Source organism: Canis lupus, chromosome 19, assembly GCF_003254725.2.
Source record: "Canis lupus dingo isolate Sandy chromosome 19, ASM325472v2, whole genome shotgun sequence".
Lineage (NCBI taxonomy): Eukaryota > Metazoa > Chordata > Mammalia > Carnivora > Canidae > Canis > Canis lupus.
The window spans coordinates 41,096,108-41,116,838 of record NC_064261.1 but is presented as its reverse complement, the minus strand read 5'-3'; the positions used below and the strand labels follow the sequence as shown (position 1 = coordinate 41,116,838).

The 20,731-nt window shown below is 36.1% G+C and overlaps 1 protein-coding gene across 1 annotated transcript in view; it reads right to left on the bottom strand.

The window, feature by feature from the left end:
- Positions 1 to 20,731, bottom strand: part of THSD7B (thrombospondin type 1 domain containing 7B) — a 735,307-nt gene that overhangs the window by 80,991 nt on the left and 633,585 nt on the right. The window contains exons 15-16 of the mRNA XM_025430666.3: positions 15,355 to 15,488; positions 8,151 to 8,301 (exon numbers count right to left, since the gene is read on the bottom strand). Of these exons, the coding sequence (XP_025286451.1) occupies positions 8,151 to 8,301; positions 15,355 to 15,488 (285 nt within the window). The remainder of the gene's footprint in view (positions 1 to 8,150; positions 8,302 to 15,354; positions 15,489 to 20,731) is intronic.

Here is a 20,731-nt window from a genome sequence, read left to right as displayed (position 1 = left end):
ATTGAAAATTAAAAATAAAACATAAAAATAAAAAAGGTAAAACAGAATTTTCTGCACAGGGACACTAGACACAAGTAAGCATAAATTTAACATTTGGAAAATAAAGGGCTGACGTGAAAGGCTCCCTATATAATAAACATTTAGACCTCTAGCCTTTTCTCCTACTTTGTTCTCACAGTATTGGTCAACCAGGATTATTTGATCCAGGTAACATTATCTGAGGACTACAGCCATTCTTATATTTAGAATAATTTCAGCTATCACTTCCTTAAATATTTTTCTGTCCACTCCCTACTCTCCTTCAAGGGCTCCAATTATAGTTTCATTAAATCACTTGTTCATGTTCCTCACATCATTTTGTCTCTACTCCTTTTCTTTCATTCTTTCATTTATTTATGTATTCATGAGAGACACAAAGAGAGAGGTACAGACACAGGCAGAGGAAGAAGAAGGCTCCCTGCAGGGAGCCCCATGTGGGACTCAATCCTAGGACCCCAGGATCACAACTTTAACCAAAGGCAGATGCTCAACAACTGAGCCACCCAGGTGCCCCTCTTTCAGTCTTTTTGTTTTGCTTTAGTGTAGAGTTTTTATTAACTTAAAGTTCACATCCTTTCTTCTGCAAAGTCTAATATGTCATTACTCCCGTTTGGTACATTTTTCATTTCAAACATATTTTATATCTCTAAAAAATTATATATAGGTCTTTTCAATATCATCTATTTCATTCTTCATGTTCATATTTTCCTTTAAATTCTAGAACATACTTAAAATATTTATTGTTGCTGTTTTAAGTTCCTTATCTCAATTTCTATAATCTCTGTTATTTCTGATTCTGCTTATATTGACTAGTTTTCCTCTAGCAATGGATCACAGATTGTTGCTTTCTCATTATGTATTGTAACTGGATATAAGATACATGCAGAGAAATGCAAGTATCATAGGGACTCAGCTCAATGACTTTTCACAATGTGAAAATATTTGTATAACCAGACCAGAGCTCAAAAAATAAATATTACCAATACTACCACTTAAGTCCCTATTTTGCCAATCTAATCCAAATATACCCAATGATATTCCATCATTGCTAGAAGTAAAAATTTTCTGCCCTAATTCTGTTTGAACCTGTCTTACAGTTATGTTGGTTTAATTATTAAGATGTTAATTAATTTGACACTTTGTATAAGAGTCATGTTTTTAATTTTCTATGATCATACCCCTACAAGATATAAACAACATGGTTATGTTTTGCTGTCATTGTGATTCATCATTATCTCTTAGAAAGATATATAGAAATTTATGGATGAAATGATATGATGCATAGGACATATTTTAAACTCATCTATTGGAGAAGGGATAAGAAGTGGGGAAGAAGAAATAAAATATTATATGTAGATCATTATTAAAGCTGTGTGGTCACTTGTTGACTCTGGATAATTAACTTATGAGACTCATTATACTATTTTTTGAGAATTTCTATTTAAAAATATCTCTTTTTTTTAAATAAAGATAAGTAGAGGCAGTCAAGGAGAGAGACAGAGACAGAGATATTAAGAGCAATGGAACCCTTATTTTGTATGCCAAATTAGTGATAATGAGATTCAAAGAAATCACATTGCATAAGAAAGAATAACAAATTACAAAAAAATAAAAACTGGAACAGCCCAAAGATTGCCTTTATAGGATTATCATCTCCTGCTATATTGTATGAAATAAGGCCTCTTTCTGCAGGGCCTAACGTAATTCTGGAAGTAAGAATGGCTCTAGGTTATATTGAATCTCACCGCACACTGGGTAAAATACTCCACAAAGCTCTGAGTAATGAATTATTGGCTTCTGATTAAGAGCCAATATCAATTTAACAAAAACAACCAGAGTCCAAAATATAGAAAATTATCATCATTCTCCTCCTCTGGCTTTCAGTTGTGAGTCAAAGAAAAGCACTAGGCAACTTGAAAGTTGTGACCAGTAGACATGCCATCCAGAGACAAATACAGGTTGTTACCTGCATGTTATGGACTGAGGAGAGGTTGATAAAGTGCTTGGAGGTAAATACTAGTTGTATACGTCGGGGTACATGGTTTTCTTGGAAACATAACTTTCAGAGTGTTGTTTCAGTGCTAAGGTACTGAAAATGCTGAGTCATCGGTAATAAAATGTCATTGTTGACAGCCTTTACCAAAAAGAACATTGAAGCACCTTGAAAAATTAAGGTTCTTTCTTTCTTTCTTTCTTTCTTTCTTTCTTTCTTTCTTTCTTTCTTTCTTTCTTTCTTTCTTTCTTTCTTTCTTCTTTCTTTCTTTCTTTCTTTCTTTCTTTCTTTCTTTCTTTCTTTCTTTCTTTCTTTCTAGATTTTATGTTTTTGAGAGAGTGAGCACAAGCATAGGGAGGGGCAGAGGGAGAGGGTCAAGTATATCCCCTGCTGAGTGGAAAGCCCAGCATGGGGCTTGACCTGGGGCTCAATCCCAGGACCCTGAAATCATGACCTGAGCTAAAGTCAGACATTTAACTGACTGAGCCACTGAGGAGCTCCCCAAAATAAGGTTTTTCTTAACCCTCAAATGCTTAATTCTGGAAGGCCTAGAAAATTGGTCTACTTTTCTGTTTCTTTTTTAAAGAAGTCTCTTTATCTGGAAGAATAATGGTAGTATCTACCTGTCAGTATATACTTGTATTGGCTTTCACTAGTATGTCCTGCACACAAAGAGTCAGAGAAGAGTCAAGTATAGAAAATGCCCTTTGGAAGCACAATATTAAGACTATGAAAGAACACAGATTCAATTGCACTTCAGCGCTATATCTTTGCAAAGTCTTCCTTTGTGATGCTTTCTCAGAGGTTGTGCTGGTAAGAAGGCAAAGATTTAGAGTCACTGCTTGATCATGAGATTGCATGCAGATCACTGTTAAATGAGTCTCCCATTCCTACAGTGTAAGGGGATGCCTGGCTATAGCTCTAACCAGCTTTTGATACATTGAGCTGGAAGTGAATCAATTAAAGTTCAAGTAAGTTTGCTAAACTTAAGTCATCTTTCTGGAGAGGAATTATACAGGCTTGCTTCTGTAAAGTATACATCAGTTTGGAAATTTACCTCCAGGACCTTCTTTGCTTTCTTCTATCAACATTATTGTTTAAGATATTCCTTTGTTGAGGGACACCTGGGTGGCTCAGTGGTTGAGCATCTGTCTTCAGCTCAACTTATGATCCTGGGGTCCTTGGATCAAGCCCTGCATTGGGCTCCCCATAGGGAGCCTGCTTCTCCCTCTGCCTATGTCTGCCTCTCTCTCTGTGTCCCTCATGAATAAGTAAATGAAATCTTAAAAAAAAAAAAAGAAATTCCTTTGTTGAGCTTTCAAGGAGAGTCACATATTACTCAATGGCAAATTGCTATAAGGATTAAAAGAATACATGAAGAGAATTATATATTCTTTTAGATATGTCAAGGGCTGAACAGTTTCTGAATTTAGAAATTTATAAACCTTTCTTGAAGAATGTATGATTGTATGAATAATACTCACCAGCATAATTAAGAAGAATAAGGATTAAAATGGGAAATAATTAAGATTAGTAGAAAAAAGAGAAATACTTGGTAATAAATAATGAACTATTATATAAATGTATTTGTCATATGTATGTACAAATGCACATGTATTTATACACATATATGCATGCCTTTAAAGAGTGAATACTACTGCAAAGGTTTTTAAATATACAACTTCATAAGCTTCTTTTCCCATTAAAGCATTCTGGAGAAGTGAGCATATTGGAGCCAAAAATAAATGAGGTGTGTGTGTGTGTGTGTGTGTGTGTGTGTGTGTGTGTGTATTGTGAGAACACGAAAAAAACAAGAACATAAAAATAAGTGAAACACATGGTTTTCCATTTTCTTCAAATTCTGCCTTGAATTGTGTTTTGCTTGATCCATTTATAGTCTTCAATTCTTGCCAATACAGTTAAAATGATCTCAACACAATTTTTAATGTCTTTGTTTTGTTTGCTCTTTGGTATGGTTTGTAATCACTTTAAGGTCAGTGACCCATTCATTTGAAGTTATCTTTCTGATGCCTTATTTTTTGGGACTGCTAACAAATTAGGCATAAGCCATTTTTCAGTAAAGGAGGTGACATTTTATTTCTGTAAGATCATGTAATAACCCATTTTGTGTGAAGGAAGGGATATTTCCTGTATGACTTAGAAAATATATAGCAACCTGTCTTATGTTTCTCAACCACTTTGTAACAATACAAGGGGAGCTTTGATTTGCTGCTTCTTTTTCCTTTAAAAAAATAAACAAAGTAAGTAATTCTTTGTGCTGTTCATCTTATATATATTATCTCTAATCTTTAAATAACCTGGAAAAACTACGATCATTGTCCTTCTTTTCCTGATGAGGAACCTGTAACTCAGAAGTTTAAGTAACTTGGTTCCTGTCACGTAGCCGGCAAATGTTCCTGGGCATTAGATCACACCCTCTTTTTTGACTCCTTTTCTTTCTGTCCTTGGCAAACTACTCAGATTACTCAATTGAGAAGTATCTTCCTTCACAAATCCAATAACCAATGTAAACCAGAAAAGAATACAACAGATTTTATGGGTTACCATAATCTAGAACAGGAAGTACAGATTCTATTTTTTTGAAGTGGTTAGGGGTTATGTGCGAATTACATGGTCTTAAGGAATCACTATGCCTTTTACTAGCTCTTCAAAAGTAGCAGGTAACTAAACTGAAACTCAGTTTACTTATCTATATATTGGGAGTATAATAGCATCTATTTCATAGTGGCATTATGCAGATTAAGTGGGAAAATAAAGTGCTGAGCACATTGGCACATGAAAAGCATCTGCAAATATACGCTAAATATCCAATTTTTGCTAATGCTTAATATTCGACAAATAGTTGTGATAAAAGTGAGGTTCAGAAAAAAACATGGTTTGAATGTAATGGCCAACAGTCTTGTGACTCAGAGTGTGTTCCCAGAATAGCAGAATCAGCATCACATGGCAACTTTATAAATGCCAACTCATGGGCCCCAACCAGATGTACTGAATCAGAATCTCTGGGATAGGGCAAAGTTGCCATGTGTTAGTACTTTCTAGATGCTTCTTATGTGTGCTACTGTGAAAGTCACTGATCCAGAGGTTAGGAAGCATATTTATTTTATATATTGCCTACCACTCTATTAGAAAACATTGTGTAAACTAATAAACACTACCACGCAGCTATTGAATCCTTTGTTATCCATACACAGTTCACAGTGATAAAGATACTGAGGACTGTGATTCCTTGGTAGCAGTGATGGTCTGTCATATATGTTTGGCTTCAGAGTGTGGGACACATATTGGGAATTCAAGATATAGGTTTACTTGATTAATTGGTTTGGCTAAGTTTCTTTTAATTAGCTGGCAAATCTACTTATTTTACAATGTTTAAAACATATTAAGCCTATTTCACATTAAATATATATACTTTGATAGTGGGCATTGAGGAGGGCACTTGACGGGATGAGCACTGGGTGTTATGCTCTATGTTGGCAAATCGAACTTCAATAAAAAATATTTAAAAATTTTTAAAAATCTAATATAATTTTCAGAGTAATTTATAAATAAGTATAAGAGAAACATATTTTTGTGTCAGAAATATTCTGAGTCTGTTTTTTTGGTGAGGGAGTAGGGTGGACTACTGTTTTGCTTTTTTGGTTATGTGAAGAAGTGCCCTGGGAAGAACAAGATGAAAGAGAAATAGTGAATAGTCTGACACATGTCACACTACAGACTATCAAAAGAGAATTTGGTAAAATAATGGCCAATATTTAGATCCACAAATCAGAACATACTATAGAGAATAATTACACAATAATTGTTTTATTTTTCTCAGAAAATGCACATTGAAGTGCTAATTAAACTTCAAGTACAACGATCCAGATTGCTAACTTCACTATAATCATGATCATGATCATTGTCAAGTACTGCTTAAGCACCTATGATGTTGGAGCATTATGCTAGGATGTTGCAATTTATTAAAATTATGTAACATATTTAAGAGATGGGGAAGATAATCAACTGTGAGCCCTGATTGCTACTTTTTTTCCCCATTTTAAAGTCTTTATTTACATCCGAGAGCAGCATGGCATCTGAGAGACAGCTAGGCCATTGTGATCGAATAGACCTGAGTGACTGTGGATAAATACCTATCATCAAAGCATAGTGTTATGAAATTCCAGCACTCTGCTTGTTACATAAGATGTGCTCAATGAAAGTTATTACTGTTGTCATAGCTATGATGATGAAAATGAAGATGTAACTTAGCAGGTGCATAAGCAGTTGACAGACTAACCCTTTCTCTTCATGCTGACAGGTAAGTAACTACTTATGTCATCTTCTGAAAGGAGGCTGAAATGTTTTCTCTATCTCCAATTTCTAAATGTTCCAAAAATAGTGTGATTAAGTTTGGAAAAACAAACCTTAAAGAAAATTGCCTTTTAGAAACCCAAAGAAATAAACATAGAGTGCCAGACCATCACAACATTGTATAAAATGCTCCTATAAAGGACATTTGAGTTCAGTGGCCAGAATCTTTGAATTTAAAAGGGCAACATTTTCATTGTAAAATCATTATACCTTAATGGAATTTACTATGAGTAAATTAGAAAAACACCAAAGTAAGATCGTGACCTCTACATTTAACTTCTTCAGATTGCTAAGTCTGCAAGTTGATTAATAAAAAATGTACACTGCCACATTTTCTAAAGTGTGAATATGTGTACCTATGACTACACATATGTGGTCACAGAATAATCATACAGACAGCTAACTTGCTCTGTTCTTATAATAAATAAATGCTGCATCTTAAAGAAAGAAAAGTATGGATCTAAATCTACCTTAATTCTTCTAAGACCCAAGGACATAAGGCAAAGGCTTTGGCTTCATCTGGTAGTATAAAGTTTAGCCCAGCTCCAACACTTATTCAGTGCAAGCTACTTACCTTCCTGAGAATTAGTTTCTCCATCTGTGCAATGAGACTGATAATAGTATGTACTTAACGTACTTAATAGGATTGGTATGGGGACTAAAGAGAATAATTTTACATGTGCCTTGCCTACAGTAAGTGCCCAGTAAATGTTAACTTTCATTATATTTAAGTTACACACAAAATAGGACCAACATCCCATTCCTATAAATTCCCTTAATTAATACCTCATCTTAATGTAGTGTTGTCCTAGCCCCCCAAAAAACGATTCAACAAAGAAAAAAATACAAAAGGAAATCTCAGGAATAGAATTATGGGAATGCCAAAGATAAGGCTGCAAAAATTAATGATGAGTCAATAATTCAAAACTGCAAATGCAGGATATTTACTGATTTCAAAAATACTTTCCATTTCTATACAAAGATTTTGCACAACTTCCCACACATTATATTACCATTGAATTCAGAGTAAACCTATGTCTCCCTTCCTAATGTTTGGAGCCATACAGCATATTCCTTACCCTCATTTTCTTTTTCAGCTCGTTAAGCCAAAATACAAGTCTAAAATATCAGAGTTTAGCTTCTGAGAATATTAAGTGGAACTATTCTATTTAAGGAATATTTATTTTTCTATAGTCACATTATGTTTCCATTTTTTTAAAAAAAAGAAAATTAAAGGCAAATGCTTTAGACTTTAAAAAGGGTCCTTTTTTTTTTTTTGTCACCTTTGGAAGAAGAACATGACAAAAGAACACCTCATCTTTGGGAAAACAGCAAAAGGCAAAAACAGATCATCATGAACAGAAACTAAATTACACAGTAGAGTTGAGCTACTAAGATATAATTGATTCTGCCAGGATAAAAATGGAACAGAACCAAGAGATTATAATGAGAATCATTTTGGTACTAAAGAAGACCCCTTTAACAATGGGTGTGCATTCGAATCCTAGTGTGATCATTATAGGCTCATTTTCCTTGTTCATGTTCCCATGATAAAGGCCTTAAGAGAAGCACTGGCATTTTAAATTGCTCAGTCTCGCTAAATTTTTTTTTTTCTTTCTTCTTAGGTAAAATTATGTTCTCGTGTTACTAGAAGGATGTTTTGGAGAGCAAGTAGTGTGAATTAGCAGTCAAAAGTGAAGGCAGTGCTGGAGAATCAGGGTATTGACAAGGGAAGAGAAATTACCTGTGGGCATTTGCTCCAAGGTCCCCACTCGGACATGACACATTCACTGGGACACAGAAGAGAGCAGGACTGAGTTTCTGGGGGAATTTCATCCTGGTTGCACAGGCTGTTATCCACGGCTCCCCCTTCACCATCAGCAGCATTCATGCATCTGCAAGGCAAGATCACAGGATAAAACAGTGGAGACTTAAAACAGTGGAGAGTAAATTTGGTTGTAGCTTAGATATAGCGTAGATCTTCCCCTCAAAGATAATCAAACATAAAATAAGGCCAGCAAAGAAATCAAGGGGAAAAAATTTTCCTTCTTCAGCCAGTTGACCTTTATTGAGTGATAACCCTTTAGTCGGAGCAGGAGAGAACGATGGAAACACTGGGGACCACTGTAATCCCTCAAGAACTCTCCATGTCAAGAGACCTATGCCATTTTTACTCAGGTTCAGCACAGAGTGGATTTTCTTTTTACTGTAACAAATCTTGAAGACTCTTCTTCTCTGAATGAGTTCATCACTTTGTAATAGTGAGACACTTCACAATTCCTAGGACTTAGACCTTTCCTACACTTTTATCTCACATCACCCAAACTTCCCTAATATTTGTCCAACACATTTAAAGTCATGGCCAAGGAATGTGAAACATAATTGAACATGTTTTTCTTTCAGGTGTTTTCTGCATTTCAGTAAGGAATTTTGGTTTCATGAACCAAAGGGCAATATGTAACAGCATTTTCATGCAGCATTTGGGGAAACAGTACGCAGATTCTTGGCCTAATCTGTGTCGGACTTTGAGATGAGTGCTAGCAAAGGCAAGATAATCATGCTATTTATCCAATCCAATCAAAATCAAAGTGTTGTACCAGTATGCCACTATGTATCCACCAGAATGGCTTCAATTAAAAAAAAAAAAAAAAAAGGAAAATATCAAGGGTTGGCAAGAACATACAACAACTCTAACTCTTCTTACTCTGCTGGTTGGACCATAAACTCTTTGAAAAACTAGTTTGCAGTATTTACTAAAGCACTATATATATATAGTATATATATATATATGATATATATATATCATATAACCCCACAATCCCATGCCTATTTATATACACTAAAGAAATGTGTATGAATGTGCACCAATAAAGAAAAAAAACTGACAGAACATATTCATATTAGAACTATTTGTAATCATCCACATTAGAAATAGTCCAAGTATTCAACAACAAGGTCAATAGATCAATATGTGGTGGTAAATGGTGGGAAAGCATGAACTACTGTTAAATGACAGAGCATGAGTGAAGCTCAAAAATACAAATGCTGCACAAAAGAAGCTAGACACAAAATAATTTACTGTATGATATCATTCATAGAAAGAAATAGGCAATATTCATCTATGGTGTCAGAAGTCAGAATTGTGGTTACATTTGGGGGAATGGTTACTTACTACTAGGGGCTTAAGGTAGTCCTGGTAATATTTTATTTCTTGGCCTCAGAGCTGGTTACACAGTAGTATCCCTGTTGCATAAATTCATTTAACTATACTCATATGAGGGGGCATTTCTCTGTATTTACATTAAATCTCAATTAGAATTTTATGTTTGAATTATTTTTTTTCAAAAATGTTTAAGGAATACCAGCTACACGTAAGCCTCTTTTGCTAGGCATGGGATACAAACTTAGTATTTATTTATTTATAATAATTCATTTAGTAAATATTTTTGAGTACTGACTATGTACTAAGCCTTTGCCTGGCTGCAGGGGCAAACACTCCCTCCCCACAAAGAAGAAAGAACGAAGATCCCTACTGTTATGATATTCTTCTTCTAGTAATAATAATCACAGTGAAGGTGAAAATGACAATGATGACGACATAAGTGGTGCCATTTGCTGATCTGATCACTTGAGATACAATGGCACAGGAATAAGCATTTTAAAGACAGACATGCTGGAGAGCTATTGGTGCTCTCCAAATCATGCTTGGCTAGAATGAATTATCCTATACATTAGGAGTTTCTTTTATACATATAATTTTTTTTTAATTCAGGAAAATTGCAATGTAGCCTACTATGTTGTACAGAACATAGTAAGCTTTATGACTTGCTAAGTAATAAAAACCTGTACATTGTAAAAATGAAGTTAACATAGAATGGTAGAAGATGTAAGTAATGCCTTCTAATATAGGGAGGCATGGTATAGAGCCATCTATGGACTTTAATTTCTTTTGTGGTAATAGTCAATAGTGGAAGGAAGGACCACAAAATAGCTTATATGTCTTGCTCCGGACAAACTTAAAAGCTGGAAATTGCTTTCCTTCTTGCCTGCACACTATCAGCTGACATTCTTTTATTATTTCACTTAGAAAAAGGAGATAGGACTTCTAGCCAGTGGCATCCAGTTGAATGTACGCATTAGTCTTTGTTCACTCCTAATATGCCACAAAAACAATAGTAAAGGAATTTGTTACAAGAACCACAAAAAAAAAAAAAAAAACCAAACAAAGAAAACTCAAAAATCCAAGGCAGAAGGAAAGGCATTACCCTACAAGACAAAGAACGTGGGTGAGGACAAAGAAAACAAATGGAAAATAAGTGAACTAGACACTAGATGAACTACTATAGACTACTATAGCAGGAAGGCTGAAATACTAAGACTTCAAGGAAAAAAGAGAAAGTAATTCCATTTACTCCACAAAACACACAAAAAATTCAGGAACGTGGGGCACCAAGTACCTCTGGAAATATGGATGAGGCTGAAAAACTGGAAGATTTGGGATCCCTGGGTGGCGCAGTGGTTTGGCGCCTGCCTTTGGCCCAGGGCGTGATCCCGGAGACCCGGGATTGAATCCCACGTCGGGCTCCCGGTGCATGGAGCCTACTTCTCTCTCTGCCTATGTCTCTGCCTCTCTCTCTCTCTCTCTCTCTCTCTCTCTCTGTGACTATCATAAATAAATTAAAAAAAAAACTGGAAGATTTATGAAAGTATGTTTAAGAAGTACCTGGGCCCTCAGATCTCCTCCTGCAATCCACAGGGCTATGTGATGGCCCCTCCCCTCCCCCTGCAGGTAACTGAAGATTTATTATCTGGAGAGGATCACAAAAAGAGACAGTCTTTGAGCTAGAGAACACATGGCTCGCTTAAGGATGGGAATATCATACTGAAAACAAGGGTTTAAGTACAAGTTAACACACTGGAAGAATTATTACAAACCTAGTGCTTTAAAGAATGTAAACTATTATCTTACAATTCTGTAGTATACAAACCCAATATGGATCTCACTAAGCTAACATCAATGCTTTGGTAGAGCTGGATTCCTTTCTGGAGGCTGTAGAAGAGACCACTTCCTTACCTTTTTCCAGGTTCCAGGGGCCACCCTCATTCCCTGGGCATGGTCCCTTTCTCCATCTTCAAAAACAGAGAGACTTTCATCTCTCTGTCCCTTGAATCTGTGGTCACATTTTCCTCTTTCTCTTTCATATCCCTTTTCATGTTTAAGAACCCTTGTGAATAACTTGTCCCACCCAGACAATTCAGAAATATCTTTCTGGCTCAAAATCCTCACCTAATCACATCTGTAAAGTCCCTTTTGCTGTGTAAGGTGACAGATCCACAGACTTCAGGTATTAGATACGGCTCTCTTTGGGGGGCCACCGTTCTGCCTACCACATCAACAGCCTCCTTTCATTAGGTTCCCAAAACAGTGGCTGCTAGGATTATCTATTTTCAACATGATTTATGAAAAGACTTTTCTGGGGGTTTTGGCAAGCCCAAGAGTAAAGACTTAAAAAGACTGAAATTGAAGATGTTCCCAAATGAAAATGCCCCTGCGGTTACACCCTGCGTCATCAATTTCCTTCCCATATGTCCCTTCAATTGTTACCTCATTTCTACTCAAAACTCAGAGCAAAACTGCTTTAAAGCATATTTGTTTTCCCCACAGCCTTCCCCCCACTTCCTTCATGACTATCTTTGAATTTAATCACACTTCTATTACCATTCCAGAGAAACCTCTTACCTGGATCATTAACAGACTCCCCATTGCCAAACTCAACAGTCAATTGTCATCTTAGTAAATTTCTGAGAACCATTTGAAACAACTGATTACTATCTTTTTCTTGAAAAACCTTCTTGCCTTCCATGTTTCTTGGTTTTCCTCCTTCTCCAACAGCCCTTTTCTCAGTCTCATTTGTAGAGCTTTCTCTTTGCTGTCAACTATGAATATTGAAATTCCCTATGGTTCAATTTCTTATGTCATTTCTTATCAATATACATCAAATGCATAAGCTGCTGATGCCCAAATTTATACCACTGTCTCTCTCTCTGAACTCCAGTCTGTATTGTCACAGTTGGAAGGCAAGGATCATCTCAAATTTAATGTGTTCAAAAGCTAGCTTTTGATTTTCTCTCTCAGATGTCCTTCTAATACTCCTTATCTCAACAAATAGCACCATCATTCCTATGACCGTTAGGCACTAAAACATAGCAGTCATCTTTGATGTTTTTTCTTTCTTCCACATTCTACAATCACTTTATAAATAAATCTTGTGGTCTGTACCTTCCAAATATAGTCCAAATATGACCTTCTCACCACCTTCATTATTACCAAGCCCAGTCCAGCCATCAGGGTCTCTCACCTGGAGTTCTAGAATGTCTTTGAAACCTTCATTCCTGCTTCTATTTATATACCCCAAAATACCTTCTCTACGTCCAACATGGTCCTTTCAAATGTAAATAAGACTATGTCATTTCCTCTGCCTCAAACATTTCATGGCAAGTACAGTTAGAAAAAAATCCTTTTACCTTCTTTTAGAAGATTGTATGATTTGAGTTCTGGCACCAACCATTTGGGACATCTTGTTATTCATTTTGTAACAAGCCAAGAAGATTTCTTCTTTGGACACTCCTTCTCTCTGGGATTTCTTTCTACAGATCTTTATATTCATTCAGGTCTCTCATTTTATTTAGATCTCTGCTTGGATATTTTGCTGACCAATCTCTCCAAAACAGTATCCCCCCCCCCCCCAACTCCAACCCAATTTTTTTCTTGACATTTCAGAGCAAAGACATTCCATTGTATTTATGTATTTGTCTTTTTCTCTGCTGCTATATTAGAAGTTATTTGAGGGTAGAAACTTCTTTTCGTTTTTTTTTTATTCTCAGTGCCTAGACTGCCTGATATACAGAATATCTTTTTAAGATAATAAGTGATTGCAACCCAATTTGAACTATGAAGATGTCCTCCAGTTTGAAAGTTTCAAGAAAGAGAAAGGATAAGCTATTTTATTCATTATAACAGTATCTTATTAAGGTCGATAAACGTTTGAAATGCAAGATACCTAGAAAATCTGCTGCACGATTCACATGTGACCGTACACATAAAGCATACAACAAAATCTGCCACAACAAGATATCACAGACTAGATGCCTTAAAAAAATAGAAAACTATTATCTCACAAGCTTCTTTCCAGAGGTTTCAAGTCTGAGATCAAGGTGTTGACAGGGTTGGTTTCTTTTGACACCTCTCTCCTTGGCTTGTAGATAGCTGATGACTGCCTTTTCCCTGTGTCTTTACATGTTCCCCCTTCTCTGTGTATCTATGTCCTAATATCCTCTTTTTATAAGGAGATGAATCAAATTGGATTAGGGCCCATTTCAGTGACCTCATTAACATTAATTACCTCTTTAAAGAGCCTATCTCTAAATATAGCCTTAATTTGAGGTGCTGAAGGTTAGGACTACAATACATAGATTTTTCACAAATGCAATTCAGCCCATAACAGAGTAGTATTCAGTAGCTGTGTTATTTTTTATTATATTGAGCTTTTTATGTTTGAGCTGAGGAGTATGGCTTAAAGGTCTTCTTGTTTCAGTATGTTTTTCCTCAGTCAGCCTGCCACAATTCTGTAGGTAGCAATTTATTCTCTTAAAGCTTTCCTTTTTCTCCTGAGATTTTGCTTTAGTACTGCTAAGAGGCTTGGTTGGGATGAGTGTGGGAGGTACCACAACTCATCTGCTCGTTACTTAATAAGCTAAGTTGATCAGTCATTTTTCACGACCATGAGAACAAGACACAGGAGACACAGATTTTGAAGAGAAAAAGTCTGTGACAGCTTGAGCATACTAGTCCCCAGAGGAAAGGGGAATGGAAAATGTGAAAGAAAGATAGTTTGTCTATTAGCCATTTGCTTGGGTTGATGATAGTTTCATCAACAGCTACTTCTTCCAACATGCCTACCAGTGATTTTGCAACATTGGGACTAAGTCTCAGAAACGGTAGGTATATAATGAATTACTGAATACAGTAAGTTCACTGATGTTGAATAACAATCAACACAAATAAGTAGGCTCTGCCTTAACAAATGACTTCAATGTAACAACTCAACAGGGAGTTATAAGACTTGAGCACGTCCATTTGAAATGGAGCTTCCTAACTCGCACAAAATGATGTTGCGCTAATGCAACTGAATAGTTAGCTGACTGAATTACATTTTCTTCTTGATGTTACATAATACTATTGTTTATCATTAATATTTCTGTTTTCAATTTGTTTAGTCTAACATTTATTACCATTATCCTCAGTTGGTAAAGGAATTCTTTCTTTCCAATTCATTTTTAAATAGGTCATTTTTACAAACTTGACCATTTCCTTTGCTTATTACTACCTGTATTTACAAAACAAAAACTCTAAACAAGATCCCTCTGTAAATAACCCAGAATATACTGAATTCTTTCAGAGGTGTGCTCTTTTTATATTAAAATTCATCACTGTTGTTTATATTCTCAGACTCTAGTTTCCAAGACCAATAGTGAGGGTTTAAATTGACCTTTTCAATGTACTGACCTTCAAAATTAAGATGTCCATTAGCTACACTACCCATAGAGCAAAAAAGAGGTATGGTATCACAGCCAAAAATCTCCCGATTTGTTAACTGTGATGGCTATGAATCAATGAAAGGATTCTAGCCTGCTCCTATACAGTTAGCTTTCCCACTGATGTCTTTTGCAAGGAACAGTACAGATTGTGACCACACTGCAGAGGAAATTCCACTGTACACATAGCAGTTAAGACACATATACTTCTAAAGATACTTAATGATCAGCAAAAGCCAATGTATGTGGTATGAAAATCAGAGTGCATGTGGACAAGCAACACTTTTTTTTTTTTTATAAAAATGCGTTAAGTTCCACTGCCCCATTTCCCAAATGTCTCCATTTCCACACACCTGATTTTCCTAGATTGCGTTCCTCCTCCACAGCGCAGAGACCTCAGCTCATTGTGGATTTTGCATGGAGACCAGTGTTCTACAACCCAGGAATACTGATTGCATTCACTGTAGCATGGGACTGCCTCATGCACCTGTCAAGAAGAGGGAAGAAACAAAAAATTATGTGGAACTATCCAAGTTATATAAAACAGCCTATCTTTTAGTAATGCCTGTGGAACATAACCCAAGAACTATACTCTGGCTAAAACAGCCAAATTACACTCCCAAAAAGCAAGATGTATTTGGCTTCTCTGAAATTACTGACTTGCCTAAAGAAACATACAGGGGTAATCAACTAAGACATAATGGTATACCTTCACAGAAGAGAACAAAGGACGGTCATTTCCTATCACTGAGAATAGGAATTCCATTACCATTTCATTTCCTCAAAGACCTCACAAAACATCTATTAGATGGTCCAGCTCTCAATTATATGGCATATCATATTCTCAGATGTACTTTAAGATGTCAATTGAAACAAATATATGTAAGGAAAATTTACTCTTGAATATAAGAAGTCCTTATAATGCATAAGAAAAGTGGTATTATTTGCACCGGAAATTTCTCTTTATGCCCCCGAATGATCAATGCTAACAGGCAGTCATTTAGCCTCCTGGGTATTGTGGCTTCTTATGAATTCAGCTATTTGTAGGATGTTTTCAGAGCATAGCTATAACACACACACACACACACACACACACACACACACACACACACAAGACAAACACTGCTAGACTATTAGAGACTGGGTATGAGTGATTACTGATTGTGAATATTTACAATTTCATGGTAAAACCAATGATTACAGTAAATGAATTCATAGGGTACTTCCTATGCAATTGTTTGTGATGATTTTTTTTTTCCTGAAATTGTATCCCAATGGATAGTCAATTGAGTTTGCCCGCCTTTTTAACACTGAATTTAAAATGCATTACTCAGTATAGAGCACTGAACTCTCCCTCAGTAAGAAAATGTTTCATTGCATGATAGGTTATTCTAGATCACAAAAATAGCTCTAGTAGAGCATACTGATGAAGAGTGATTCAACCTATTACCAAAATAGATAATTAATGCTCTTCCTTTTAAATAAGAACTTAAGCTCGAGATTTTTTTCCCACTGCCTTTCTAATTCCACAGAATTGTAAATGATGACTAGGCAGTGCTATCCAAACAGAACCATTACTTGCAAGTTTCCACTAAATGTGAGGGAAAGCACTATGTAATGGGATAATCAGAAAACAAGATTGGAGCACTGTCAGCACGTTAGATGGAAATCAAATGAGAAAAGGTTATTTGTGAGACTACATCTTAGGAATCACAAATAATGTCAGAAACTATTTTTAACCATGGGGTTCTATTTGGCTCTCTCATGTAGAGCACACAAGGAAAAAGAAAATCACAAAGTGAAAAATATGTGAGGGCAAAATGAAAGGAGATGGGAAAATAGAAGTGGAAATGGATGTAGGAAAGTAAAGAATTAAGTAATAAAAGAAGCACATTTCATGCTGTGAATGCTGCCAAGAATGGAATGAAAGGTTTGGAAGCAGAACCTACATTAGAATAAGGAGGTAATAACTTGTAAGGGAGAAACGTCTGCCTGACTCATAGCATGGTAAAGGTAAGAGGAAAAAATCTATAAAAATGAAAAGACATGACCCCAATGGAACAGACACCTGGAAAGTGAGGTGATCAAAGCTGAGGGTTTAGCCAACTCCCCTATACCAAAGGAATGAAGATTGCACTGATTTTGTGGGCTCATTTTATAAACTTTTCAATATGTATCAGATAGTTTAAATAAAGCTCTTTGGCTTTCATATGAGATACATGAAAGTCTGCCAAAGCACTTTGTATAAATCGGGGGTAGATGAAAATATTAATTAAAAAATATCTTCCCATACCTCATGCATGAATTTGTGAGCAAATGGATGGAATATTCTGAGAGGGACCTATTCTTCTAAAGGTATCAATACTAAGCAGAGCTTACATTTTCACCCTCCCTCGTGCATAAAGCCCAAAGACACATAGAATAATGAAAGCCTGTGTAGTTGTCTGTTGCTCTGATTTACACATTTGAATGTCTGATTGTATATTCGATTTACTATTTTTACTCTTTATGCTTTGCAATCTACACCAAAGTAGAGTAGCTAACCTCAATGAAAAGCTGTTGGAAGAGAGGGGGGAAATCTATGTATGAAGATGTTGACCGACCTTCTTAACTAATGGGTAAAAAAAAATAGCACCTCTTAAAAAAGATTCACATGGATTGATTTGTTTTTTCCCCCCATAAATGTATGCTATTTTAATACTGCTTATACTGTCACTGCTAGCAGATAAACCCCTACCCTTCCTTCAAGGAAATCCACCACTTCCACAAGACTTTGCCCATGACCCCTTTTTTACATGTTTTTGGTACTCAGTGGACAGTATTAGTTTTAAGCAGACTTGTGGCCAGATTATAACATCAGGATGCACACATATGGGACTGGGACAGTGCTGGTGGTTAGAACCTCATTGTGTGTTGCTAGAGGAGCAGACACATTAAATAAAGTCATCATCTGACTAAGTGTTTCCTGCTTCTCACACTACTTTAGCTCTTTTCTCACTTTGCTCTTAATGTCTACTTTTTACTTTATCTAATGTCTATTTTTTACTTTAAATAAAACTGAGAGAATAAGCTCAGAGAAACACAATTTGTACCTTTCACACCTAAGGATGCTTCTAGTTCTAACAAAAGTCAGATCTGGACAAGCAGCATTTGTTTGGGTGGCTACTTAAAAAAAAAAAAAAACCCTTGAGTCTTAGGCAGGCGGAAGCTATGTTTCAATGGTATCTGTATTTCACAAGACATGGAGAATGGAGTGGGTTCAATAAGTATTTGTTGAATTGAAACTAATTTTTGAAGGGGCCCAGGTTGCTAATTGGCCCTCACACAATTCTCTAGAGAACAAGACTCACTAAACAAAATGTGAATGGGGTATTTTAAAAAGTCCAAATGACAATAGGAAGGAGGAAAAACAAAAACCTTTCCTTTCCATAATGGGGTTGAGGTGAATAGCAATCACTACGTCATCAAAAGGTGCTGCGTGATGATTTTGTAATGGGAAAGACAGACTGTCCCCTAAGAATTGTGAGAATTATCTCCTTAGAGTCCTTGTCCATTAGGCATGGAAGCTTATCGAGAGGACTGGAAACAACCACAAGAGGCAAAAAGTGCAGCAGGCATTCAAGAATAAAAATGAACTACCCAGATGGCCAATTTCTTCTCCTGTCAGTCCTTTATGTTCTGGCTATTTCATATCTATTTCATATTACTATTTAGTTGGTGCTTATTACAATTTTATAATGGAAATGTGTTAAAGCATGGACTTTATCAAGGAATCATATGGAAATGTTCCGAAGGAAAGAAATGAGCCATGGGAAAGTTAAATGAAAATCATTCCTAAATGGCACAAATTAGGAAGAAAATAACAGGGTTTAATAGGGCCATAGATGCTAAAAATGCCATTGAAAAATCTAAATCCTCTGAGAGAGGCAACATTTCATTCTCCTAGTAATGAGTTCTATTTATTACTTCTTCAGTGGGGAATTGTGTTTTTATAATTTTGCTAGTTCCAGAGTCACATCATAAACTCATTCATTGACTCAGTCTTTTAATATTTATTAAATAAGTCTCTGCTCATTGCAATTGATCATTTTAATTAAGTACTATTTTCTGATATCCATCTCTAACTATAGACAGATTTCCCTGGCATAAACTTGGAAGCAGGGTCTCTCTGGAGCTCAGCAGATATCATTACTGCATATCAGAGTCCTAGGGTTCAAGGGCTCCAATAAAGCACACAAACAATAACCACAATAAAAACAAAAATAAAGGAAAAATGACTTCCAATTTTCTGTAGTAAAAACCCTTTGCTCCAGTGAAGCTGCCAGTCAACAACCATGTAGAAATCTTCATGCTGGAGACTTCCATGCTGGGCACTACACTTACTCAGCAGAACTTGATGCTCAGTTCAAAAGCCCATCTAGGACCAGAAATTCCTGCAAATCTGAGCCAGGGCCTGTATATTGGAATATGAGAGGAAGTGGTCTCCTGGGAGTGGTGAGATCAATAAGGTACTATGAGTCCCTTCATCCCCAAATGCTGTGAGCTTTTAACATAAGATGTACAAATTTGCCTCAGGTCTAGGGTGCTCATCTCTTAATTCGAAGAGCTTTGCTCCCAACCCAGCCCTTCTCTACTTGTCTGATGTTTCCTTTCTTTGCTTCTCCAGGGTTCATGCTTTCCCTTTAGGAGAGAACGCTATACTATACCCTTCCTCAACTTAACCAAATTTTGCTCCTTTTTGCTGTTAATCAACTAAATTATGCATTCCTCCATTAAGAATGTCTGAATGCCTGGAAAGTATTACATTTATACAAGTAAACTTTTGCTTTCATTTGTGTTAATCATGTATTTATACTCGTCTCTACTCAGCATAATACATTCAATGCTACAGTTCAGTCCTAATGCAACTACATCCACATGTTTTACAATGTGCTCATCACTGGCCCCTGGTTATCAATGACACCATAAAATGCTATGTAGAAGTTTACAGTTTACATAAGATATTTTATGTCTCAGGTCTCAATCATCAGAGTCATTTGAGTTACACAAGATTAACAGAATCCCTATTTCTAGGTAAACATAAATAAAATTTGAAGATGCTCAGTGAGTCATTCATGGGATGAATGGTGCTCAAACTGAGATGATTCTAGAATCCCACTCTGATGATGCAAACAGTGTGTGGGTTTTGCCTGTTTAGCTTGTTTGGGCACATTGCCATGCTCTGAGAATATCTTTCCAATGAGGAAAATAATGCTAATATTTATAAATTCCTAAGAAGGGAAAACCAAGAACAAAATTTTCAAAGATGTCTACATAGTAGATGATGCCTATTACTTTATTTGTATATGTGTAACTGCACTAACAATTGATCCCAAGGCTTCAGGTACAGAGTCTCTTCATAATTTCAAAAAAGCAAGAAGTATCTCAGGAAACCAACTTCCAAGAGAAGGTCTAAGTCTTTTAGAGGGTTGCAATTCTTTGTGTGAATGGGGGGGGGGGTGTGTAAAAAAATCCAAAACTGTTTTTAAATTGGTATCTGTGGAAAAACCATTATGCCTAACATTTTTGCAATGTCTTCCTCAACACATATGGAGTTTTCTGGAAATCTGGAATAAAGTGACCCATACTTGCAAGGTGGGCAACTGTCAGTTCCAGACTCAATGTTCAAGACTAAGGCCCTGAATGGCTTCCTCTTTCAAGACATTTCCTCACACTAGCTTCTCTAGCTAC